The 26,560-nt window shown below is 39.8% G+C and overlaps 1 protein-coding gene across 1 annotated transcript in view; it reads right to left on the bottom strand.

The window, feature by feature from the left end:
• Positions 1 to 26,560, bottom strand: part of LOC117442104 (cyclic nucleotide-gated channel beta-1-like) — a 40,194-nt gene that overhangs the window by 8,464 nt on the left and 5,170 nt on the right. The window contains exons 4-15 of the mRNA XM_034078108.2: positions 12,552 to 12,700; positions 11,682 to 11,879; positions 8,323 to 8,531; positions 6,779 to 6,829; positions 5,960 to 6,046; positions 5,816 to 5,880; positions 5,027 to 5,149; positions 4,377 to 4,518; positions 3,625 to 3,784; positions 3,015 to 3,112; positions 2,701 to 2,784; positions 2,379 to 2,497 (exon numbers count right to left, since the gene is read on the bottom strand). Coding sequence (XP_033933999.2) covers positions 2,379 to 2,497; positions 2,701 to 2,784; positions 3,015 to 3,112; positions 3,625 to 3,784; positions 4,377 to 4,518; positions 5,027 to 5,149; positions 5,816 to 5,880; positions 5,960 to 6,046; positions 6,779 to 6,829; positions 8,323 to 8,531; positions 11,682 to 11,879; positions 12,552 to 12,700 — 1,485 coding nt within the window. The remainder of the gene's footprint in view (positions 1 to 2,378; positions 2,498 to 2,700; positions 2,785 to 3,014; positions 3,113 to 3,624; positions 3,785 to 4,376; positions 4,519 to 5,026; positions 5,150 to 5,815; positions 5,881 to 5,959; positions 6,047 to 6,778; positions 6,830 to 8,322; positions 8,532 to 11,681; positions 11,880 to 12,551; positions 12,701 to 26,560) is intronic.

Genomic DNA, 26,560 nt, shown 5'->3' with positions numbered 1-26,560 from the left:
TTCTAGGAGAGGATGTGGCTGTTGTGGAGGACTACAGTACCTGGGAGTGCACTTATGGGCTGAACTGGAGGATCAACGCTGACGCTGTGTACAAGAAGGGGATGAGCAGACTCTATTTCCTGAGGAAGCTGAGATCCTTCCACGTGTGCAGCAAGATGCTGGAGATCTTCTAGTCTGTTGTGGCCAGTGCACTCTTCTTTGCTGCGGTCTGCTGGGGGGGGCAGCATCAGAGTCGGTGACACCAGCAGGATCAATAAAGTGATCAGGAAAGCTGGGTCTGTCATCGGCATCAAGCTGGACCCCTTTGAAGCTGTGGTGGAGAGGAGGACACTGAACAGGCTGTTGTCCATGATGGATAACCCACCCATCCTCTCCACCTGCAGCTGGACAGTCAACGGAGCTCCTTCTCCAACAGACTGCTGCAGCTCCGCTGTCACAAGGACCGATACAGGAACACATTCCTGCCCACTGCCATAACTCTGTCCAATAAATCACCTCTGGCTGGAAGAGAACTCTCTGCTCCATCGTTTCTCTAATACAACCTCGCTGTACATTTTACACATATATAATCTGTTCAATATTTGATATTCCATATTCCATTGTCATATATTTTTGAATATGTATATTTGCATATATAATATCTACATGTATGTTTTCTATTTCAACACGTAGCCTATATTTTCTATTTTCTTTTTTTCTATTCTTGTTTGTTTGTAGTTTTGTTTTATTGTAAAATGCCTTGTCTTTTATGCTGCTGCAACAACAACAATTTCCCAAATTGGGATCAATAAAGTACCATCTTATCTTATCTTATCTTATCTTATCTTATCTTACATCCGGACCAACACCACCAGACTCAGGGACAGTTTCATCCCACAGGCCATAAGACTATTAACACCTGAACTTTGAAATAACATCCATAGCATTCATCTGGCTGCTACTTAGAAATGATTTGTCTAATATATCATATTCCAATCACTTGTATAGACTCTTATTGCACTATTTCACTTTTTACTATTTTTCTTTTGTATTGACTTGCACTATGTTTTCTGTGTATCTGTTTTATTGTGTTGCACTGTTTGGAGGAGGAGCCTGTGACCGAAGGGGGGGGGGGGGTAGGAGACATTCGATTCCTGTTTTGAATAGTGTGCCGTCGATGGGTTTCATTCCATTTCAAAATGCTGTTTGTCGCTCGGTGTAAACTTCGCGCACTGCCACTCCAACATCCAATCACAGAGCTTGAGGACAAACCACGGGGTTTGTCAAGCAAAGCACATGGTGTAGTCCCAAACGATAGCTGAGGATTCTGGGTAGTGTAGTGTCTTCGGCCATCCTAAACTGAACACATATTTGTTTCTCCGAATCGAAGGGGAAAATTACAAAAGCATTGTACACAATTTAAACCAATCAATGTTGTGTAATCAACAAGGATAATCTGGTGTTTGAGTTGATGAGTAGTGCAGATGGCACTGTAAAATCAATCGACAGTAAGGGGAATACTTACTTCCGGGTGTAAAATCCTCCGTTATCCAATGGGAATGGACGCTCACATTGCTCTCCGTAATACAATAAAGGGGACATGATCAAATAGGAATATAATGTTCTTTTAAAAAACGTTAACTAAAGGGAACGATCTATTGGACACAGCTGAAGCTCTGGCCTTCCTTAAAAACAAACCAATGTAATAAAAATCACAGTTGTATTACCCACAATGCACTGTTTTTTGAGAACAAATACATTCTGACGAAAAATAAAAATTATAATGAATACAAATAAAATAAAAGAAGCCTCCCGCGAGTTACTACAAGCTATAAAGTAGATTTAAAAAACGTTTTATAGAATAAAAGCTCACTGCAGGACGTTGTAGAAATGCGTGTGTGCACCACGACAAAGGAGCCTCATTCACTTTACATTGGGTTGTTTGCGTGGTGCCGACACGCAAATGTAACAAAGTTCGTGAGTCCACCACGCAATGCGGTGTTAAGGTGTCGTGGTGGAGTCACGCATTCTGGTGAGATCAGGTTGAGAAAAGGTCATGCTCTTCATCAATTATCATTTTATATTTCATGTGTGATTATTTATATAAGAAAAGAAGATAAGATTTAGTGATCCCAATTTGGGAAATGTTTGCGAACTAAACTAAAAGAATCATAAATGTTTGTTTGACACAGAGATTCCCATTGGACCAGAGAGATGCTGCCTTCAGGGAACAACACCGAAATACCACATCCTACACCAAGCTATTTCCAGCCTTCTGATACTCTGGTCTACTGACCTCTGCACTCTGAGAACACTCACACTCTGTCCCGTATCTTTAACACGTTAACAGGATGTAATTACAGGACATTACTGTGACGCAGACACGGAGCTGCTCTGACCTGATCTCCCCGAACACAGCGCCCGCTCTGATGGTGACGAACACCGTCTGCAGGTCAGGACCCCCCACCACCTGCACCGCCCCCTGCTGGATGATGTACATCTGACGCCCTATCTCCCCCTGCAGAACACACACAGGTTAACACACACACACACACACACACACACACACACACACACACACACACACACACACACACACACACACACACACACACACACACACACACACACACACACACACACACACACACACACACACACACACACACACACACACACACACACACACACACACACACACACACAAAGTGTGTGTGTTACCTTCACACAGACAAAGTCTCCGGGCAGGTAGACGACAGATTTGAGTCTGGTCAGCAAGTCGAACATCATCTGTCTGTCACAGCCCTTAAAGGCAGAGAAAAGAGATACAAATTATACTTAAATAAATAAATATAGAAATTTAGAAATATAAAAGAATCCCCTGAAATAAATTGGGAATAATTATGCTGAATTATAAAAAGTCAAATGAAATAAATAAATATGGACAAATAAAATTGATTTTATTTATAATAATCTTTTCACAAAGCATTTAAAATATTTAAGGTATTATTTTGATGTTATTAAAGTTTGCTGACCTGGAACAGGGCCACTTTACTGATGATGGCGTAGTTGACGTCCACAGCGATGTCCAGCCTCATCTTTACAGGAAGCTGCACCAGGAGCTCCTGTTCATCTGCAGGGAACACATCCAAACACTCTCAGTGTCCCTGAACGCACCACGAGACGTTTAGGGACACTTCTCTATATCTCAGTTTCTTTAAATAAAACTGCAAAAATCATCAATTGCAGAAATATAATGATGAGGTACTGTACTTGAATAGTACCCTGAAGCTCCTTTCTGCAGTACTTTACTACAGTTTGAGGTACTGTGCATACTTTTTTTACATTTGAAACTTTTATTCTTCGATGTTTTTAGACGTTGTTGATTATTTAGGTAGTAAACTCATATAGTTACTCAAAAAAAACAACATAAAATAAAATGTAAATTAGCCCCATTGCAAACAGTTACAACATTGAAATAATGTGTACATGTAAATGTATTAATAATTCAAACAGAAAATATGTAACATTTAACAGTCCGAAAGCACCATTTTCCATAATTTTGATATTGAGATTTTAAGTTTATTTTGCATTTATACTTGTGCTGTGCTGTTACGCGTGTACATTTGTAATGATGTATCTTACCCAGCATGCCCTGGCTCTTCCAGGTATAATCGTACCAGGTGCGGATGCGGTTCTGGACGGGTGCGGGGATGTTGTAAGAGTTCATGTACTTCATCGTGCTGTCCATAGTCGCTCGGTAGTAGTTCTCTCCGGCCGTGGCGGCCCCGACCACATCCCTCATCTGAGCAAAATCATTTATATCATTTTACATTACATACATCATGTCATATATTTTGTTATTATATTATGCTGATGGAGAAAATGGGAATGACGCTTCGACATTTTTCTCCAAGGGAAGGAACCAAATATCCACACTACTCATAATCCCATTTTGAAAAAAAGTCAAGTCGTGAAGATGAAATCTAGGGCTACACAATTTCAAAACAATATGTTACTGCAATTATTTGGACTGACATTGATTCAAAATATGAAAGGGATCATTTTTTAACCATAATTCTCATTATCATTAGTTTACTACTTTACTTTTACAATGTTATCAATGGCTGCTACTTCAATACTTTTATCACTTTTAACTAACTTGCTTTTTCATAATGCTGGTACTTTTACCATGTTAGTGTAATTAGTTTTTTTAATTGATATGCCCTATTTTTATTATTAAATACATAAGTCTCTCTGTGCCTTTGTAATGCTGAAGATGTACCCGCTGTGTGGCGAGTAACAAAGCACTGCACCCACTGATCTTTAAGGATTGTATTCCCTTCTACTCATTTAATGAATAATCTTCTGAAATAAGAGTGTGTTTAATGGCTGACCTGCCCGATCATGATGGAAAACGCAAAGACGCCCACAAAGTAGTTGATGAGCTGGAAGTAGATCTCGAAGACGGTGGTCGGGTCCGGCAGTCCTCCGATGGTGATCAATGTCTTCACCGCAAAGTAATAGCAGCGGATATAACTGTGAGAAAGAGAGGACTCTTTAAAGTAGAGACACTACATACTGATATACACCTGAACATCAGCAGGAAAGGACTCTTTAAAGTAGAGACACTACATACTGATATACACCTGAACATCAGCAGGAGAGGACTCTTTAAAGTATAGACACTACATACTGATATACACCTGAACATCAGCAGGAGAGGACTCTTTAAAGTATAGACACTACACACTGATAAACACCTGAACATCAGCAGGAGAGGACTCTTTAAAGTAGAGACACTAGATACTGATATACACCTGAACATCAGCAGGGGAGGACTCTTTAAAGTAGAGACACTACACACTGATAAACACCTGAACATCAGCAGGAGAGGACTCTTTAAAGTAGAGACACTACATACTGATATACACCAGAACATCAGCAGGAGAGCACTCTTTAAAGTAGAGACACTAAATCCAAAATAACAGACTGCAACATTGTACATAACCCAAATCAGTATTTTTATATAAAGATAGTGACTTACGCGTTGCCTTTTCCATCGTAGACCCACTTGGTGGAGCCCAGTCCTTCGTAGTCGGACCCCACGTAGAAGAGGCAGGCGTTGATGTGCAGAGAGTATAGCAGGTAGGTGGAGGTCCGGATCACCCTGACACACAACAATAACAACAGCAACAACAAAGGACCAAGATTCAGTTAAGTGAATGCACACTCACACATGCACTGAAAGAAAAACATGCGTGGGGTTCCTCAGGGATCAACACTGGGGCCCCTTTTCCTTTAATCTTTATATAAGACAAGATAAGATACAAGTTGAAAGGGTAGTACAAAGAAGAGTTCAAATATAACTAAATATAAACAATACGGTGCCACATAATGTTGATAATGCCTTTCCTTATTTACTTTTTTACAATCAGTCATTATTGAGCTATATAGATGACACACATTATACATTTGCTGTGTGTTAAAATATCAAAAAATCGAAATTGATTTTATTTATTTTAATATCAATTTGACCCTAAACAGCCAGTTTGTTTGTTTTTTGTTTTATTACGTGAAGAAAAAACCTAAAAATGAAATTTTTTCAGGAAAAGATGAGAAGATGACACAAAGTATGATTTTCTAAATAATTGTATTTGAACATTGGTGGAGGTAGAAAAAGATACTTCCAATTTAAATAAATTATTTTGTAAATCGTGTTCTGTGGCACAAGAAAAGGGTCAAATCAACATGTACACAAACAATAGATCATATTGTGTGACCATTGCACAAACTAGTGTTGAGCTTGAGTCGGTTATTAGAGTTGAAATCTCACCTGTAGATGTACGCTTTCTTCATCACGGCCTCCATTCGGTCGTTGAACTCAAAGAAAGCCATGTACTGGGAGAGGAGGAAGAGGAGAGAGTCAGTATTTAATCTTTAACGATCAGGAAATGCATAAAGACAGAATCCTGCGGACCTTCAGCATACGAGGGAATCTGAGCAGGGAGTTCACTCCGGTGAAATAGTAAAGAATCTCCAGGGGAAACAGACTGAGGACGTCCATCTGAAGACACACGGACAATGAGAAGAGGAAGAAGAATAGGACACTTTAGTTAAGATAAGATAAGAAGATAGGAAGTACTTTATTGATCCCAATTTGGGAAATGTTTGCATTGCAGCAGCATAAAGAGACAAGGCCTTTTACATTAGAGAATTTAAAAGACTAGAAATAAACAATCCAAAATGTAAACCTCTCAAAAAGAAATAAAATAGCATTAAAAAAGTAGAAGAATATAAATGTTGAAATACAAATGTACAGTGGATATTATATATACATTAAGTGTGTAAGGAATGGAATATTAAATTGAATAGAAATGTAAAATAAATGTAAAAATACAGTACAGTACAAATACACACACGCATATGAATATAGATTTGCACAAACACATGCATTGTTAGAGAGATGGCAAAGGGAGGAGGCGGTCAGTTTCAAGCACCATGGAGCATTTTGGGGTTCAGTGCCTTGCTCAATGACCTCTCCAGTTACCAGTCCACACTCTGTATATTTATATATATATATACACACTTGAACGAGCGACCCTTCAGTTCCCAAACCACCACAGACGGAGCCTGCTGCCCAATTAAGTTTGATAATAAGTGTTCATGTTCAACCATAAAAATAGATCAACCTGGCACAACCTTAAAGACATAAGTATATACAATGTGTATTATTAATTGTTGGTGTTAGAAACCCCAAGAAAAGAGTTAAAGAAAGATATGAATCTTTGGATCTTACCTTAAATCTCTCAGTCTTCATGTAGTTTTCTCTCATGTCCTTTTTGTCACACTGAAATAAAAAGGTTCCACATTAACAGGGGTTGTTTGTGATAAATCAGGAGTCTTCAAAATGTTTCTGGCCAACAACCATTTACCTGGTTTAATTGTATTACACCTGTGGCTGCCTCTTTATTTAAGATGTTCTCCAATTTATTTTCTTTTTGCCTGAAAGGGTAAGGGCCTCTGATTCTAACTGTATGTATGCCATTTAGTTGCATATTAAATCGGACTTATCTAAAGTCATATCTGTAAATATACTTTTTATGTTGCATGAAAAACCACTTCTATCTACAGGTTCATATTATGTTTAACATTCATGTGAAAGGCCTATGATGTCTTACCAAATACACGACACAGTCTTCTAAAGGTCACCAATCATGCTACGGCATATATTATGGGTCTCAGACATATAAAAATATATAAAAACATGTCTATGAAATGTTTTGCTCAAAATACAAACAGATCATGCATTTTAGACATCCCTCATACCCCTCTGTTCCAGCTGTTAGAAAAACAAGGATTTTGAGGCGGAGTTTAATGCCTGATCAGAATTCTACCAGAGATAAAGTTAAATTCTGCTGTGATAAAACGCCATCCTGTTCTAAACCACATCAAGGATTATTTCTGAAACAGTATGGAGCTCAAATGCTTTGTCTCTTGTGGGTTTATTACAAGGTGAGTTCCTTTTTTTATTTCCTTCTTTTTAAACACATGTGCTCTCCAGTACAGGTTAGCTCTGAGTGTTAGCGAGGCTTGCTAATGTAAACAAAGACGAGATTATGTCCAAAACACGTCAGGCATTGTTTCTGATAGCAACTTTCTGTGGGTCCACCATCTGAAATTACGTCATATTGGCAGCAAATCTGTATCCACTCGTTTTTAATAGATGTGGGTACGGAGGAAAAGAGAAAGGGTTTTTATGTATTTTATACATGTTCATGTATAAAATACATAAAAAAGTGCATTTTGCATGATAGGTTCCCTTTAATATTAACAATTCTGACAAGTGTGGCACCTGTCTCAATTTTAACGTTGTTGACACATTTTAGTTTACAGGTTTTAGAAGTTTTTTTATTGCACTTTATGTTATTTTCTATATATTTTCATAGACCAATAAAATCTCCTTAAAATATATTCCGTTTTATTCTCATTTTTTCCAATTAATTTATGTGTTTATAATTATACATTTGAAATCTTCAGAATGTTTTTTTAGTTTTTGGGTAAGGCTTACATATCCAAAACATTTGATGGACATATTTTAAATAACATTATAACAATATTTCACTGAAACAGGAATCAACCCATGTGTTAATATGATAACCCATCAGTTTAATTGACATTTTAGTGTTTGATTCATATTAATTTCTATTTTCTAAAATAAAAATAAAAAGCAATACTTTGGTGTCCCCCATGATAACGACTCAGAGCCTCCTCTTTTTCGCCCCCCATGTTCTAAACTTAAATACACATTTTGCAGATGTCTTTCTTCTGTAGCTCACTGACCACGATGTCTCCTCCGCGGACGAACTGCAGGCGTGGCTGGAAGACGAGGATGTCGGTGATGTAGATGAAGTCGCAGGTGTAGTCGGCCATTAGCCACAGGTGGACGTTAGCGGCGGTTTGGTACGGGAACGCCCAGCGCACCGGGATCAACCAAACGTTCCAGTTCCACGCCGCCACTACGAAGAACAGCCAGATCACATAGATCGAATCTGAGGAGACAAACCAGCTTCATTTATCTCCAGTCAGAACTAAACATCGAGAAGTTCAGTTATTAAATATCTGGAACAAACTCCCAGAAACCTGCAGGTCCGCTGCAACTCTGACTACTTTTAAATCCAGGCTGAAGACTTTTCTTTTTGTCGCTGCTTTTAATTGAGCTATTTATATTATCTTTGCTTTTTAATGACTGTTTTTAAATGTCATTTTATATATTATCTCTTCGGTCCCGTCCACACGGAGACGAAAACGAACCGAAGTCGTTTTCAAAAAAGTCTTCCGTCCAAACGAAAACGCTCGAAAATGCTGGAGGCGCTGTCGTACATATGCCGGGCCTGTAAGTGGCGCTGTACTTCCGCCACAAAATACACCAAAAGCAGCTAATAAAACCGATTATTATTATAGTATTATTGTTGCAGATGGTTGTGGTAGAGGAGCTGTAGATTTTGCACTAACATCTGTATCATGGTCAGTAGCGTCTGGAGCACGAACGCAATCCTGTGATCTGCCATTGTTGTTGTTGTTGGCGAAACGCATCAGCAATGACGCAGGGTGAGCAGGAGAGGTGGGGAGAGGCGGGGCTATGGCTTCATCGTTTTCAGGCAATGATCGTATAGGGCATACACACGGAGCCGCAAGCGTTTCGGCCTCGTGTGCAGCAACCGTCTATACGATAAAGAACTTTAGCGGATACAACTGACATCGCCTCCGTGTGGACGGGGCCTTAATGCTCTGAATGTCTTTCATTTTTGTAAAGCACTTTGAATTGCCTTGTGTTGAAAGGTGCTCTATAAATAAACTTGCCTTGCCTTAATGCAAGGTGGGGGAAAAGTGACTTTTCAACTAGAACTCCAACTACGTCAGACGCTGGGGTGGGAGGTATGCAGAAATCAGTTCATGAGGACGATGACAGAGAGTGAAGAAAGTGTAGAAAGATGCTCTGAAAAGAGTAGAACGTTCTTATAGAACAGCAGTACGCTTTTGAAGAACAGAAAGTTATCAGAGAAGAGTCGAACGTATTTGAAGAAGAGTAGAGTGTTGTTGAAGAAAAGAAGAAAGTTGTCGGGTAAGAGTAGTAGAAAGTGATTGAAAAATGGACAATTGTTGGAGACTGGACGCAGGGCTCTCGACTAACTTTTTTCCCCATCCTCCCGGAACCGTCCCGAAATACAATCCAAGCCGTCCCGAAATTAATGTGGACCGTCCCGATTTTTTTTTTCTACATTATCATTAGTTAAAATCATTCAAAGTGACCTTTAACATAAATAAAACATCATACAAATCATTAGATGATAATTCATCAACCTTTTTATTTGAGTAAATCATTCAATCACATAAACAAAGGCCAAATATATTTAAACAAACACACAAACGAGAAAATTACTCTAATATTGAATCCAATCAAGTCCCATCCAATTATCAAAAGAAATCCAACACTGTCCTGAAGACAGAACCCAGAGTAACCACTAACCAGGATGACAGTCTGTAACACAGTCAGGAGACCTTTACGAACGGCCCCGCCCCCTCGCACACAGACGGGACAGAGAGATCTCATCTGGATTGGAAAGCTCGAAAATACATCATAGACGCATGTTTTAGTCTTATTGCATATTAGAAACGGAGTTGGTGAAACTAAAACTGCGATATAATGTGTATGTAGCAATAATACATATGACATATATTTTTTAAATGTCTCCTGTACCGATAAAAAGTCTGATAACGTCGGAGCTTAACGTTACCACTGTCTTTAATAATTCCGGCCCGGGGCCCGTTTAATACCGGGGCTCGGTACCCATCCCTACATGGGGAGAGGCGCAGGATATTGCTAAGGACTAAATACGATGGAGGGTTCTCTTCTCAGCCTTATTACTCATAGGGGATGAAGAGGAGTAAGTAAATAAAGAGGCCGGCGCTCCAGGGTCTGGTTCTGCTGTGCGTTTTTGTGATGTAACGGTAAAACATTTCAGAATTCCTCCACGGGATGCCATTGTCAGTGTACATCACTCAACCCGCGAAATACACACACTCAGTACATAGCTAGACCCAGAGCCATATTATATTAATCTGGCTAGACCATAGAGAGCGCGAATTTGCGGACCAGGAATTCGCGTGCACAGCCAGCTGGGCGGCTGGCTATATGTGTGTGTATTTCGCGGGTTGTTTTGTGCGTGTGTGTTTCTGTTGACAAGGAGGTTTAATAACTGTGTGCTACACAAAACGTGCAGTCGGTTTCATTTTCATCGCCGTTTGTAGTAGAGTTAGCAGGATATTTTTATTTTAACTCTCGTCCCAAATTCGTCCCAAAATTATTTTTTATCCTCCCCGACACTATTTTTTTCGGCCCCGGGACGACGGGACGTCCTTAAGCTCGAGCCCTGACTGGACGGTTGTTAAAGAGTAGAAAGATGTTCTAGAAGAGTAGAACGTGTTTGAGAAGAGTAACAATGTGTTGTTGAAGGTTGTTCGACGAAAGTGGGAAGTTCAGAAGAGTATAATGTTTTTAGAGAAGAATAGAAAGTCTTTGGAACAGAAAAGGAAGTGATTGAAGAACAGTAGAAAATCATATGAGAAGGGTAGACGGTTTAAAGTTGTTGTTTTGGGTTTTTAGAGGAGAAGAAAATGAATAACAGAAAGTAAAAGTTAAGCAGTTGCAGAGTAGAAAGTTGTAAGAGAAACAGAAAGGCCATATAGTTAAATGTGGGGGTCCTCAGGGATTAATACTGGGGCCCTTTTGCCTTTAATGTTTAAATGAGGAGAGTACATGTGACGCTGCAGTACAAACAAGGATTCAGTGCCAATAACTAAATGAAAGATGCAAAACAAAGTAACGATGCCTCTCATTATGGTCTGTCATCATGTGTTATGGAGCTATGCAGATGACACAGTTCATATTGCTGTGATCGCTTTTATCATTTCTTTTATTAGCTTTTTTAAATTTGGACCCTTTAAACTGTAGGTCAGAATAATGTCACTGTTGTTTATGAAAACAAACAGATTCAAGATTTAAGGTTTATTGCTATAACATATAAACAACTACGGTGTAATTTAAGCTTTGCGAAACAAAACAGCTTGTATGATGAACGCCATGCGGTGTTGGATATGTGAATAATAATCAACATCGATCTGATGCGTGTTCATCTCACCGGTGAATTGGTCGATGCTGGAGGGGAAGCGGTACGCAGCGACGGCTCGGAGCCAGTCCGGCATCACGGGGAGTTTGGGGATTTTCACCGGATGCCCCAAAATGTCAAAGGGGAGAAAAAACTCCTCCTCCTCATCTTCATCTTCTTCTGCAGGCGGGTCCTCTGGGGGAGGAGGAGGAGGAGGGGCTTTGCTCGGAGCTGCAGATATCAAACAGTAATTATTGACATTATTATACAGATATCTGATATGTTCTGATTTTACAGAAAAAGAAAGTTAAATAAGGTGAAATTGATGGACTGTAAATTAAATTTGATAAAAAAGAAGAAGTAACATTTAGATTCAGAACATTTAACAATCAGACAGTGCATTCAACATTTAGATTTTAACTTTTACTGTGTAGATTCAAATTGAACATTTAAATTTACAATGCATCATCCATTTTAAATATTTTAGGATTCATCATTTAGATTTTAAATGTAGTTAAACCTTATATTTAGTAATTATCTTTTAGATTACATTTTTTAATAAAACATTTTTACATTTTAATTTGAAATTTAACATTTTGATTAAACATTTACGGTTTCATTTTACGATTATTCATTGCATTTAAAAAAATGCTTCAATGTAGAGATCAATCACTTTAATTTGTATTCAACATTAAGACGTAGCATTTATTTGTACATATAAAGACATTGTTAACAATAATCTATACTTTCCTCACATTTCTGCCTCAATGCGAGGAAAACAATCAGAATTTGAGGAAAAGAGATAAATATTAAAACAGTTTCAGCTAGAAGGCCACGATGATAACCAGAGGAAACACGTGAGAAACGTATTATAAATACATCTATATAAAATATTTGACTCACTGGCTGGAGGACTGTCCTCCTCGGACTCGTCCAGGTCCAGAAGACGCTCCTTCTGACGCTCCGTTCGACCTTTGAACATCCTGACCAGCTGCAGCAGACGCGCCTGAAGCAACACGCTGCCCATGCCCGGTGAGGACGGAGGATGCATCCTGAAGGACAGAGGACACAAAGGAGTCAACATGGAGGACAGAAGACAGCAAGAGTCAACATGGAGGACAGAAGACAGCAAGAGTCAACATGGAGGACAGAAGACAGCAAGAGTCAACATGGAGGACAGAAGACACAAAAGAGTCAACATGGAGGACAGAGGACAGCAAGAGTCAGCATCATCCTGCAGGACAGAAGACACAAAAGAGACAACATGGAGGACAGAAGTTAGCAAGAGACAACATGAAGGACAGAAGTTAGCAAGAGACAACATGAAGGACAGAAGTTAGCAAGAGTCAACATGAAGGAAAGAAGTTAGCAAGAGACAACATGAAGGACAGAAGTTAGCAAGAGATAATATGGAGGACAGAAGTTAGCAAGAGACAACATGGAGGACAGAAGTTAGCAAGAGTCAACATGGAGGACAGAAGACAGCACGAATCAACATGGAGGACAGAAGTTAGCAAGAGTCAACATGAAGGACAGAAGTTAGCAAGAGTCAACATGAAGGACAGAAGTTAGCAAGAGACCACATGGAGGATAGAAGACAGCACGAGTCAACATGGAGGACAGAAGTTAGCAAGAGACAACATGGAGGACAGAAGTTGGCAAGAGTCAACATGGAGGATAGAAGACAGCACGAGTCAACATGGAGGACAGAAGTTAGCAAGAGACAACATGGAGGACAGAAGTTAGCAAGAGTCAACATGAAGGACAGAAGTTAGCAAGAGTCAACATGAAGGACAGAAGTTAGCAAGAGACAACATGGAGGACAGAAGTTAGCAAGAGTCAACATGAAGGACAGAAGTTAGCAAGAGTCAACATGAAGGACAGAAGTTAGCAAGAGACAACATGGAGGATAGAAGACAGCACGAGTCAACATGGAGGACAGAAGTTAGCAAGAGACAACATGGAGGACAGAAGACAGCACGAGTCAACATGGAGGACAGAAGTTAGCAAGAGACAACATGGAGGACGGACGGGACAGGAGGACAAAGTGAGTGTAAGGTAAGGGTCTCCCGCTCATGTCCAGCGAGACAGAACTTCTGATGTGTCCACACATGAGGAAGTGAAGTGTGCTCCGAGTGGCTCCACTTGCTCATTCTACAGGACACGGCAACCATTTTGAAAGTACATGGAAAGTTATAAACTGTGAACTCTTCCCTCCCTGATTCATCCGTTTATATTTTTAGGGCCTGAGCACGTAGTGCAAAGACCTATTGAAATCGTCAGTATTATTAGGGCCTGAGCACGTAGTGCAAAGACCTATTGAAATCATCAGTATTATTATTCTTCTTTTACCGGTTCTGCACTTTCGACCTGTTTTTGAGGGGGTTACGACACTATTCATGTAGCGACATTTGGCAACGCCGCCAGGACCCGGTGAAAATGTTAACATTCTGGATTCGATGGGAGAAAATTTGTCAACTTGCTCTCTAGCGCCACCTGTGTAAATTCAGTGTTTCGAAAAATTTACAAAGTCGCAGCGTAAGTCTGACGGACCTGACATTTTGCACACTTATCCGGGTGGAGCAGCTCTACATATTATCCTCTCATATCCCGAAGCTCCGCCTACTTTGATTTTGTTTTTAATTAGCATAATGTGAAAAACATTGAAATATTAACTTAAATTCCAATTTCTTGATTTTCCAAACCAAACTTAGTGCACAGCATCAATGGAGGGGCAGACACATTACCGTACAAAATGAGCACGAGGTGTGGAAAAATGTGGCCGACATCAATCAAAACGTATTAGCAAAAGGGTGTGGCCTACACATAAATGCTCACAATTCATCCAAAATATATCCAACTATCACAGATTTCGGTGGATAGGTTCAGTGTGTCTTGGGGAATAGGCACAACAAACAATGTTCATTTCGGACAATAGGGGGCGCTAAAAACACAACTAATTTATATCTCAAGAACCGATGGACTAAAAAAAAATATATTGTCATAGACATACTGGCAGGGTGAGTATAAACTGAGATTTAAAGGGTCGCAATCAATGAAAAATGTGGGCGTGTCCTATTCAGTTTTTTCTCAAAATCGAAGGGTTAAAAAATGTACCGAGCCATAAGTAGGGGAAAAAATGAGTTACGGCCTTTAAATTCGGAACGCATGTCACAGCCCACAACCTTTTCCAGACTGTAGAAAAAAATCGGACGTTTTAGCAAATATGGCTCAGTAGCGCCCCCTATTGTGCGGTAGTCAAATATAGTTTCTTCGAACTACCCTAAACTTGGCACAGAGATTCCTTATGGAAATGCGGACATATTTCAAAATGGCTTCCATTATCTCCGCCCCCCATGAAGTCCGCCATTTTGAAATATGTCCATTTTAAGCGCATTTTCGCATACTTCTCCTAGGAAAATGATCGGAAAAATTTCAAACCAGGACAAGATCAGCCCATATCCAATGTGATGCTAAATTGCGAATGAATAGTTGACTGCTCAAACGGGGAGCTCGTAAGCTAACGGAACATGTACCAATTTTGACGATGTAAATGCCACAAAATCGCTAAAATGACTTTCGGACGCAAAACTTGGAACACACGTCACAACCCACGTATTTTTCCAGACTGTACAATTTTTTTTTACATTTTTGTACACCAGCTTAGTAGCGGCCCCTATTGTGCGATAGTCACATATAGTTTCTCCAAACTACCCCAATCTTGCCACAGACATTACTGATGGAATTGCGGACATATTTCAAAATAGCTTACATTAGCCCCGCCCCCCAGAAAGTCGGCCATTTTGAAAAATCTGTGTTATTCATGCATTTTAAGCGCTTTTTCGCAAACACCTCCAGAAAAATTCCAGTCCAGGACAAGTTAAGCCCATATCCAATATGATGTTAAATTGCGAATAAAATAGTTGCTAGCTCAATCGGGGCGAACGTAGGCTAACAGAGAATGTACCATTTTTGACGATTTACATGTCTCAAATGACTCCAAACTACTCGCATATTTTTCCAGATATTCACGAAACGCTGTATACACATTGCTATTATGATGGCACACAAATTTACCAGCAACAGCTCTGCTTATTAATTTCCCACATTAACCATAAACACCCAATACATATAAAAGTCCTAAACAATGTATGGTGAAATGTTTTTCATCTTTGTTTTTCTATCTACGACTACAAACAGTATTTCCACTACAATCAGAACAGTAACAAATCTTTCTATGCAATACAATAGAACAGTATGTGTTCACAGCCAATCCACGATTTAATGAGTATTTCCTTTGTGCCAAGAGCTGATTTAGTATGTTGTATCAACGACCTTTTCAATTAAATTGACAATTCTTTTGTGTAATTAATAGTGTGTGAAACCAGGCAGAGTGAGTGACATGGTGTTCATTTCCACTATGCCAAAGCAGTTTACAGTTGCTGACGGTGTAAGGTAATATATATTGTCCTAAGTAATTGTATGTAGCCTGCTACAACTTTGTGATTGTTGTCTGAGTGTAAAATTGTCTTAATTATCATATAAACATGTTCAAAGGAGTACACGTTACAAGGCCGTGCGGGGGGAGCTGCCAGACCCAGATGTCCTCAAAGTCAGCGAGGTATACAAGGACCTCTCAGCAGACATCCCACCACGAAAAAAAAACGAATGGCTCACTACTCAACTCAACGACTAACACTCCTTCAGAGGATATGTTTGAAATGCACACATTATATATATCTTTTGCATCTACTTTCTGGATATTGTACATCTGTTCATCTGTTATATAAACTAACATTACTTAAATATGCAGACTAATTGACGAAATATTTAAATATATAGTTTGCCCCCCCGATATAACATCAACCTATGTTTTGTAAAAGTTTATTAAATTAATCTGTAAAATGTTATCATATTGTGGATTTATTAAATTATGTATTTTCCTTTGTTATTTGTGTGTGTGTTTGTTTTGAGGATATAATTCATTAGTACCTAAACATAGTATGGTATAACTGCTTTTTGTAATGAAATACACAATTGAAATGAAATCTTTTAATCGTTGTTGCCCAGGCTTGCCGTAATGAATGGAAACTTATCTCCCGATTATAACATTGTGTAACTTGCTGCTGTTAAATACCGTCAAACTATGTGCAATAGGCCTATTTTCATTTAATTTCAAACCTTTATTTATACAGATAAAATCCCATTGAGATCATTGATCTCTTTTCCAAGGGAGACCTGTTCAAGTAGTTCCACATGAAACATAAAAGCATAAACAGAACAACAAAAGGACATCATCCAGCATCATTTACATAATGATCCACATAAACGGGTACCAACAGCTTCCGATTGACTAGCATCCAACCGAGCTTTAAAAACATTTAGTGGCACCAGATTGTTCAGTTTCCATTTAATTTGCAGACTATTCCAAGACAGAGGAGCTGCGCATCTAAAAGCTGTCTTCCCTAAGACAGTCCTAGCAGTTGGCACATTAATAAAACCACAGCATTTGATCTCAGGCAGTAGCCACTTACAATTCTCCGTGAGATCAGGGAGCAGATATAAGATGGAAGTTTCCCTAACATGGCTTTGTATATAAAAATGTACCAGTGACTGAGCCTCCGTACAGTTAGTGAAAGCAAACCAGCCCTTGCATACAGGGTACAGTGATGGGTTAATGCTTTACAGTTTGTCACAAATCTCAGTGCGCTGTGATACACAGCATCTAACTTGACCAGGCAATGGGCAGGTGCATTCATATAGACCAGATCCCCATAGTCCAGCACAGGTAACAAGGTCACAGTGACTAGCCTTTTCCTGGCCTCAAGCGAGAAACAGGACTTGTTTCTGAAAAAGAACCCTAGCCTAACCCTCAGTTTTTTTAGCAGGTTATTGACATGAAGTTTAAAAGAGAGACAATCATCAAGCCAGATACCAAGGTATTTGTAACAGGCAACAACTTCAAGTTTTGTTCCTTGCGTAGTTACAATATCTAAAACAGGCTCTGGTGTCTTTTTTGCTTTTGAAAAGAGCATTACCTTGGTTTTATCCACATTTAAAAGAAGCTTTAATTCAGAGAACTGAGTCTGAATAGTGTTAAAAACAGCCTGTAATTTAACAACAGCCTCTTTAATGGAGGGACCTGCACAATACATCACAGTATCATCCGCATAAAAATGTAAAGTAGCTTCATCCACATTATCACCTACGCTGTTAATATATATGGAGAATAAAAGTGGTCCTAAAACAGAACCTTGTGGTACACCATTAGAAATGTTTAACCACTCAGAAGACAGTCCATCAAAATGAACACATTAGCCGCGTTCACACTGCGGTACTTTTCCCACAAAGGTTCATGCGAACTTAGTTCATGCGAACTCTTTAGTTCGCATGAACTAAGTACAGATCACGTTCACACCAGAAAAAGTCCCTGGGGGTGGATTAGGCAAATGAAGCCGCTGACGTCACTTCTTCTTCTTCTGCTTTGGGTTTACTGGCAGGCTGCAAACCACTTCACGGCGTATACTGCCGCCCAAAGTCCCCGGCCGGAATTCCCCGGAGTTGGGGACTGGCTTCAGTAGAAGCTGCTGGGAGTCCCAGCAGCTTCTACTGAAGCCTTCCGAGTAAATCGCCAGAACGCCGACACCTCCTCATCTCCACCGCTCCCATGTTTTATTTTGTGTTGCCATAAGTTAGTCTCTCTGCGTTTCTGCGCTGGGCTAATGCTAATGCTAATAATGCTAATGCGAGGATAATAAAATGGCGGCTTCACAAAACTTTTTGGGAGTTTTACGGGGCGTGGTTTGCAATCCGCCCAGCCAATCAGGAATATAGCTCTTTTCTCAAAAAAGAGCCACTCGAAAGTCCCTGCTCTCTAGCAGGGACTTCCGAGGGGGTAAAAAGGTTCGCATGAACTACTTTTAGTACCGGCTCTTTTTGGTGTGAACGCGATCATGAACTAAGTTCGCATGAACCTTTGTGGGAAAAGTACCGCAGTGTGAACGCGGCTATTGGGACCTTTCAGAGAGGTAGTTCACAAACCACCCCACTGCAAGGCTGGATAGGCCAATACTGAGTAGCCTCTGCTTTAAGATGAGATGATCAACGGTGTCAAACGCTTTGGAAAGGTCAATAAACAGAGCTGCACAACTCTGCTTATTATCTAAAATACTAGTAATGTCAATTGTCTATGTGCTTTATGTGCAATATATACTTTATATACATATGCCATCTTTAATAACTGTAATATATATATACCGGGCTGCTAAATCCTAAGAACTGCTACAGGATTTGATTTGTAGATTTGATTTGTGTTTTATCTGTTTTTTTGAAAATTATGTAACTTTTTATCTTTTTTTTAGCATATTGTTTATTATATTATAACTTAGTACTTTTTTAGCATATTGTTTATTATTATAACTTAGTACTTTTTAACGCATGTAAGATATTCAACACTAAGCTGTCTGTGGCTCTTTCCTGCTGTAACGCTGCAAATGTCCCCTCTGTGGGACTAATAAAGGTATTCTGTTTCTGATAACGGGACGAATTTGTAGAAAGGGGCGCACAGCAATGTAGTGCCGACTTTCTTACACGCTGGAAGGCCAATCGCTTTACTTTACCCCGAAATCCGCTCATTCTTGCTCTCGGTGTGACATAAACTGTCAAGCTGTCAACGTTCTGTACTCAAACTGGAAGTACTTAGCCGCACACCCAGCCGCCGGAAGTTGATAGACGCCATCTTGTGCACAGAGCCTATAGAACACATACTTTAAACCAGCAGGATGTAAACAGAGGAGAACAGCCGGTCTGATTTAGTGCCATGTGATTATCCTGTAATGAGTAACATACACGGTGTTGATCGACTATATAAACAGTTCATTTATTGTCTCGATACATGTGTTGTGTAAGACATTTGAATCAATTTGATACGTCATTATTAAATGTACCTTTATTTTGAAACACTTTATTGTGAAGGACAAACCGGATGTCACATTTCCGGTATTGCCGGTTTAGGGAGAGACTTAATTCAGGTAGCTTGCCTTGGCTGTCTGTGTGCGCGGAGGTTTTGTCGTCAACAGACTCATTAAACTACCCACTTCTCGGTACATAGAAACCCTGCTCCACGTTGTCAAACGTGAGTAATATCGCAATTGGTGTGTTATACTGAAATGTGTTGACATTGTATACTTTTCATTGGAACACGCGGTGGGTGTGTGCAGTGCTAATGCTAATACCTAGCGCCACTTGTTTTGATGTACGTTTTTGTTGGTAACCTCGCTAGTTTGTATCTTTTAGTGTTGAGGTGGGCACCGTTAGATTCTGTGTCTTTACGGTCATAAACAATGTGTTGGATGTGGAGCTAGGATAAGTAATAAGGGAGCTAGGAGTGATTTTCGGTGCAGTAATAGGTTAGCATTTTCGCTCGGGCTAATTCAGAGGCTCACTGTTAGCATTGTGTGTTTTTTGTGAAAAAATAAATGAAAAAGATCAGTTAAATTAGTTTTTTTCCCGTTCTATGGATATAAAATATTCATAGTTTATTAAATATTAAGCTTCCTTAGATGTTGTTTCCTGCAAATGACGCGATTTCGGGTCCGTGGGGCCTAAGAGGATAACAGAGTATGTTTTATTTGTATTTTATTTATTTTTTCACACCAGTTGTATTTGGATGGAATTAATACCTATAGTGATAATTCAAAGTAATGAAATGATTTTTACAGTGAAAACGTTCAAATGGAACTGATGGTTCCCAAATTACCCAGAGGTGAGGTGGACTTTATTTTTCTAAACCTCTCTAAAAAGGTCAAATTTCACTTGTTTTGCATCAATCTTGATACAGGGTACTTATTATATGTTATAGTTTGGATTCCTAAAGCTTTTAGTCTACTAAACTCATCATTCAAGGGTGGTTTTCACTATAAGTAATGTTTTTTTTTTAGGCGGACATTAGAATGTACATGTTTTTACTATGTTCCATCTGAATTTACTTTAAAATAAAAACATCTCTATGGTACGGTGTCCCTGAAGTGCAAGAAACCACAGCATTTCACAAAACACAACAGAATTTCACAAAACACAACAGCATTTCACAAAACGCCACAGCATTTCACAAATCGCCACAGCATTTCAGAAAACACAACAGCATTTCACAAAACGCCGCAGCATTTCACAAAACACCACAGCATTTCACAAATCACCACAGCATTTCACAAAACACCGCAGCATTTCAGAAAACACAGCAGCATTTCACAAAACACCGCAGCATTTCACAAAACACCGCAGCATTTCACATTGGACGGAAAGGGTATTCCTTAGGGAGAACACTTATTGTTTGTGATTGGACAGAGCCAGCCAGAGAAGCACTGCTGTGATTGGTTGTTTTTGCTGCCAATCAAGAAATGACTTCGTGATTGGCCCAACACATCAGCCGTTAGCTGTTAGCACACACTCAGAGAGCTCACAGCTCCTCATATCTCTTCAGAAACTGGATTAAAGTTAATGATATGCAAAACACAGACTGTCTATGTCATGGCGAATACAGTCGCTGCTTTATTTATGTCTGTATGATGTTGTTGTGAGTGTGGACGGAGCAGCTACAGGTTAGTTTAGCCTGATCGATCCGATTCCGATAGGATTTACATGGAGATACGGCCCGCCCCCTCTCCAGCGTCTTTTTTGAATCACAGGAGTAAACACAGAATTAATGCTTTATTAATTCATGGTTTTTAAGGGGCTTATCTCCATGTAAATACTATGGTAGACTACCCAATATTCGCATCGCTCTAATCGCTCGAATTTCACCGCGGCTGTCAGCTGTGTTTGCTCCTGTCATTCAAACAAGACGCGCTGGAGAGGGGGCGGGAAGTATCTCCATGTAAATCCTATAGGAGATACCAACTACAACAAAATGAACATATTTGACAGTGATTTAATTGTAATACACGTTTCAAAGTGATGCCGAAGTAACTACATACTGATAACGGTTAGTAAAAACCATGAATTAATGCTTTGACAAGTCTGCAGACAAGACGGCAGGCGAAAAGCTTTTAAAATGTGTGTTTTCAGAATGGAATCGGATCCATCAGGCTAAACTAACCTGTAGCTGCTCCGTCCACACTCACAACAACGTCATACAGACATAAATAAAGCAGCGACTGTATTCGCCATGACATAGACAGTCTGTGGTTTGTACATATTTAACTTTTGTCCAGTTTCTGAACAGATATGAGGAGCTGTGAGCTCTGAGTGTGTGCTAACAGCTGATGTGTTGGGAGGGACCGGTTGGGACATATTGCGCTGTCGGACGTTGACCAATCACGAAGCGTCATTTCTTCACTGGCAGCAAAAACAACCAATCACAGCAGTGCTGTCTGGCTGGCTCTGTCCAATCATAAACAAGAAGTGTTCTCCCTAAAGGAATACCCTTTCCGTCCAATGTGAAATGCTGTGGTGTTTTCTGAAATGCTGTGGCGTTTTCTGAAATGCTGTTGTGTTTTCATTTTAAGTCATATGCTAATATTAACCAATACACAGCTTAAATTATTACTTTACTTACCTTGACCACATAACCGCTGTATTGAAGGTTTGCTTTTTGATCAATAAACACAACAACAAAAAGCACTGGTATGGAACATACATGGCCTAATATCCAGAGGAGATGCGTTTATTGAGTAAACAAACAGTCAAGGGCAGAACGTCTGCACAACCCACTGCACCGCACGCCACGGTTAACCTGTTAAGCCCGAAGGGGACCCTGTTTTTTTTTCTCGACACTGTCTCAGGGCATCTTAATATCTAAAAACCTATCAATGTGTTATACCAGATTAAAGAGAAGAATCTCAGCTAACTGACGATAAGAACCATTTACCGAAACAAAACAAAAGTCTCACAAGAAGCGTTAGCATTAGCCCTTAGCTAAAACGGGCAGATGCTACTTCCGGTGCTAACTAGCAAAAACGATCTTTAAAACTTAATATTTTCTGCACAAACTACATATCATCTGAAAGCTGATACAAGTATCATCACTGTAGAACACAAACTCACTGAGCTATCAGCCAGAACAGAGAAGGAAAAAAAACAGTTTTCAAAACCATAACAATAATTATGTCTTCCCGTTGCTGTTTTGTGATCAAAGCTCTTGTTCAAGGGAATAAAAACGCTGTTTAAGGTTAATCCAATGTCTCTTAGTCACTTTAGAATTGTTCCTGATAATCTATCATTACTTTCATGGCAGCAGAGTAGGTTTAAAGTTTCGCAGTCCCGAGCTAATGCTGTCTCACGTGCTGTTTACGCAAACCTCTCTCTACTTGACGTAAGTGTTTAGTGGGACTTACTAACTGTCACTCGATTCTATTGGTTCTAACGGTTCAGAAAAGGTGTCAATCACCCAAATCGACCAATGGGTTCCAAAGATATGATCCTGCTTGTAGTATAAACTACGCCCGCTCCGGCTCCATTACGCATTACGCAGCCAGAAGGGAGAGCTTCACCACCGAGGCGAGCAGGTGCTAGAGATGCTAGCTGACGATAGCGGGGCCAGGGCTCTCGACTAACTTTTTTCCCCATCCTCCCGGAACCGTCCCGAAATACAATCCAAGCCGTCCCGAAATTAATGTGGACCGTCCCGAATTTATTATTTTTTTTTTCTACATTATCATTAGTTAAAATCATTCAAAGTGACCTTTAACATAAATAAAACATCATACAAATCATTAGATGATAATTCATCAACCTTTTTATTTGAGTAAATCATTCAATCACATAAACAAAGGCCAAATATATTTAAACAAACACACAAACGAAAAAATTACTCTAATATTGAATCCAATCAAGTCCCATCCAATTATAAAAAAAATCCAACACTGTCCTGAAGACAGAACCCTAGAGTACCACTAACCACGATGACAGTCTGTAACACAGTCAGGAGACCTTTACAAACTGCCCCGCCCCCTCGCACATCGACGGGACAGAGAGATCTCGTCTGGATTGGAAAGCTCGAAAATACATCATAGATGCATGTTGTAGTCTTATTGCATATTAGAAACGGAGTTGGTGAAACTAAAACTGCGATATAATGTGTATGTAACAATAATACATATATTTTTTAAATGTCTCCTGTACCGATAAAAAGTCTGATAACGTCGGAGCTTAACGTTACCACTGTCTTTAATAATTCCGGCCCGGGGCCCGTTTAATACCGAGGCTCGGTACCCATCCCTACATGGGGAGAGGCGCAGCATATTGCTAAGGACTAAATACGATGGAGGGTTCTCATCTCAGCCTTATTACTCATAGGGGATGAAGAGGAGTAAGTCAATAAAGAGGCCGGCGCTCCAGGGTCTGGTTCTGCTGTGCGTTTTTGTGATGTAACGGTAAAACATTTCAGAATTCCTCCACGGGATGCCATTGTCATTGTACATCACTCAACCCGCGAAATACACACACTCAGTACATAGCTAGACCCAGAGCCATATTATATTAATCTGGCTAGACCATAGAGAGCGCGAATTTGCGGACCAGGAATTCGCGGGCACAGCAGTAGCTACATGTGTGTGTATTTCGCGGGTTGCTAAATGTTTTATGCGTGTGTGTTTATGTTGACAAGGAGGTTTAATAACTGTGTGCTACACAAAACGTGCAGTCGGTTTCATTTTCATCGCCGTTTGTAGTAGAGTTAGCAGGATATTTTTATTTTAACTCTCGTCCCAAATTCGTCCCAAAATTATTTTTTATCCTCCCCGACACTATTTCTTTCGATGATGGGACGTCCTTAAGCTCGAGCCCTGAGCGGGGCTATGATCCTACCAGATGACTCTTCGTCGGATGATGAAGATCTCCTCCAGCCAGACCTGGATCCGGACAGTAGTGACTCGGATGTTGAACTTCCACCACGGGAAAGGTATGTAATCTCTCTGTTTTTATATATTACTTATGTGTTTGGTGGAACTGCGTCACAGTGCTAGCTTAGCCAAGAAGCTACAGGAATGATTAGGCAAAATTCTAAATAGTTTTACTTGTCTTTTTGGAGTTACATTTTCTAAATGAATGGCCAGTGAATGAATATATACATTATGTGTTTACTTATTTATTTGGTGTAATATTATTCATTTATAGTCCAATATTATCCTTTTTATATATTACTTTTGTGTTTGGTGGAACTGCATCACAGTAGGCGCATTCACACTGAGGTACTTTTCCCACAAAGGTTCATGCGAACTTAGTTCATGATCGCGTTCACACCAAAAAGAGCCGGTACTAAAATTAGTTCATGCGAACCTTTTTATCCCCTCGAAAGTCCCTGCTCTCTAGCAGGGCTCTTTTGTGAGAAAAGAGCTATATGTCTGATTGGCTGGGCGGATTGCAAACCACGCCCCGTACAACTCCCAAAAAGTTTTGTGAATCCGCCATTTTATTATCCTCGCATTAGCATTTTTAGCATTAGCAGAAACGCAGAGAGACTAACTTATGGAAACACAAAATAAAACATGGGAGCGGTGGAGATGAGGAGGTGTCGGCGTTCTGGCGATTTACTCGGAAGGCTTCAGTAGAAGCTGCTGGGACTCCCAGCAGCTTCTACTGAAGCCTTCCGAGTAAATCGGGCCTGCCAGTAAACCCAAAGCAGAAGAAGAAGAAGTGACGTCAGCGGCTTCATTTGCCTAATCCACCCCCAGGGACTTTTTCCGGTGTGAACGCGATCTGTACTTAGTTCATGAGAACTAAAGAGTTCGCATGAACTAAGTTCGCATGAACCTTTGTGGGAAAAGTACCGCAGTGTGAATGCGCCTAGTGTTAGCTTAGCCAACAGGAATGATTAGCCAAAATGCTAAATAGTGTTACTTGTCTTTTTGGAGTTACATTTTCTAAATGAATGGCCAGTGAATGAATATATACATGTGTTTACTTATTTATTTGGTGTCATATTATTCATTTATAGTCCAATATTATCCTATAAGTATAAGCCAGTGAATTAATCGAATCTCTTTGTTTTTCCACATTTGTTAGATGGGGTGTGACCCCAGCAGGACAAAGCCTCACACCCAGAAGACTTTCAGGGAGCAGCTTGCTGTAGAATTGTTGGAGTTTGCTGAAGGCCCTGCTGAAGGCCCTGCACCTCCACCACCCCCTCCTCCACCACTCACATGCATGCCCGAGTATTATGGGGAAGATGCCACCAAGGTCAGGAAGAACTTCAGGAGGTGCCTAGATGCTGGACTCAAAAGGGTGAAGACACCTGTGTACTGCAGGAAGTGCCAGGTCCCTCTGTGCTTCACTGTCAAAAGGAACTGTTTCAGGGAGTGGCACGACCTAAATACTGGAACATTCAGATAGGTATAAAGTTCAGGTAGGTATAACATTTTGCGAGTGTTTATTTAAAAAATAGTACTTGTTGTTTTTATATACCTAGTGTGATTTTATTGTATAGTACATTGGTAAAATGTTTGTTTTTACATGCCTATAGTGTGTTGGTAAAATGTTTGAAATAAATCTGCCCCAGTTGGAGTCAAATGTCACTTATGTTTCCGTTTTTTTTATTGTGCAAGTACACTTACACACAATGACCTACAGGGTAGTTTATTGTATAGTGCGTTGGTACACTTACATACACACCAGGGTTTCCGCTAGGATTTTTTCTCGCCGGTCAAATGTCCGGGCAGAATTTATTTTACCGGTCATATTTCAATAATAATAATAAGAGTTGTGTAGCAGAGTTTCCGTTAGCAGGTAATTACCGGACTATGAGCAGATATGCTTCAGTTTAAAACTCAGTTCACGGGGCTCATTTTTATATTGCTTCAGTTTATAATCGTAACAGATCAAAAAATTCAGATTCATTTTTCAATAAATTATTCCACAAACAACATAATTATTACATTCAAACAAACCACTTGTAGTAGATAAAGTACATTATTCAA

The sequence above is a fragment of the Pseudochaenichthys georgianus genome, unplaced genomic scaffold (genome assembly GCF_902827115.2).
Source record: "Pseudochaenichthys georgianus unplaced genomic scaffold, fPseGeo1.2 scaffold_296_arrow_ctg1, whole genome shotgun sequence".
Classification (NCBI taxonomy): Eukaryota; Metazoa; Chordata; class Actinopteri; order Perciformes; family Channichthyidae; genus Pseudochaenichthys; species Pseudochaenichthys georgianus.
Note: the sequence above shows the minus strand (reverse complement) of the source record. Positions and strands in the feature narration are given on the sequence as shown.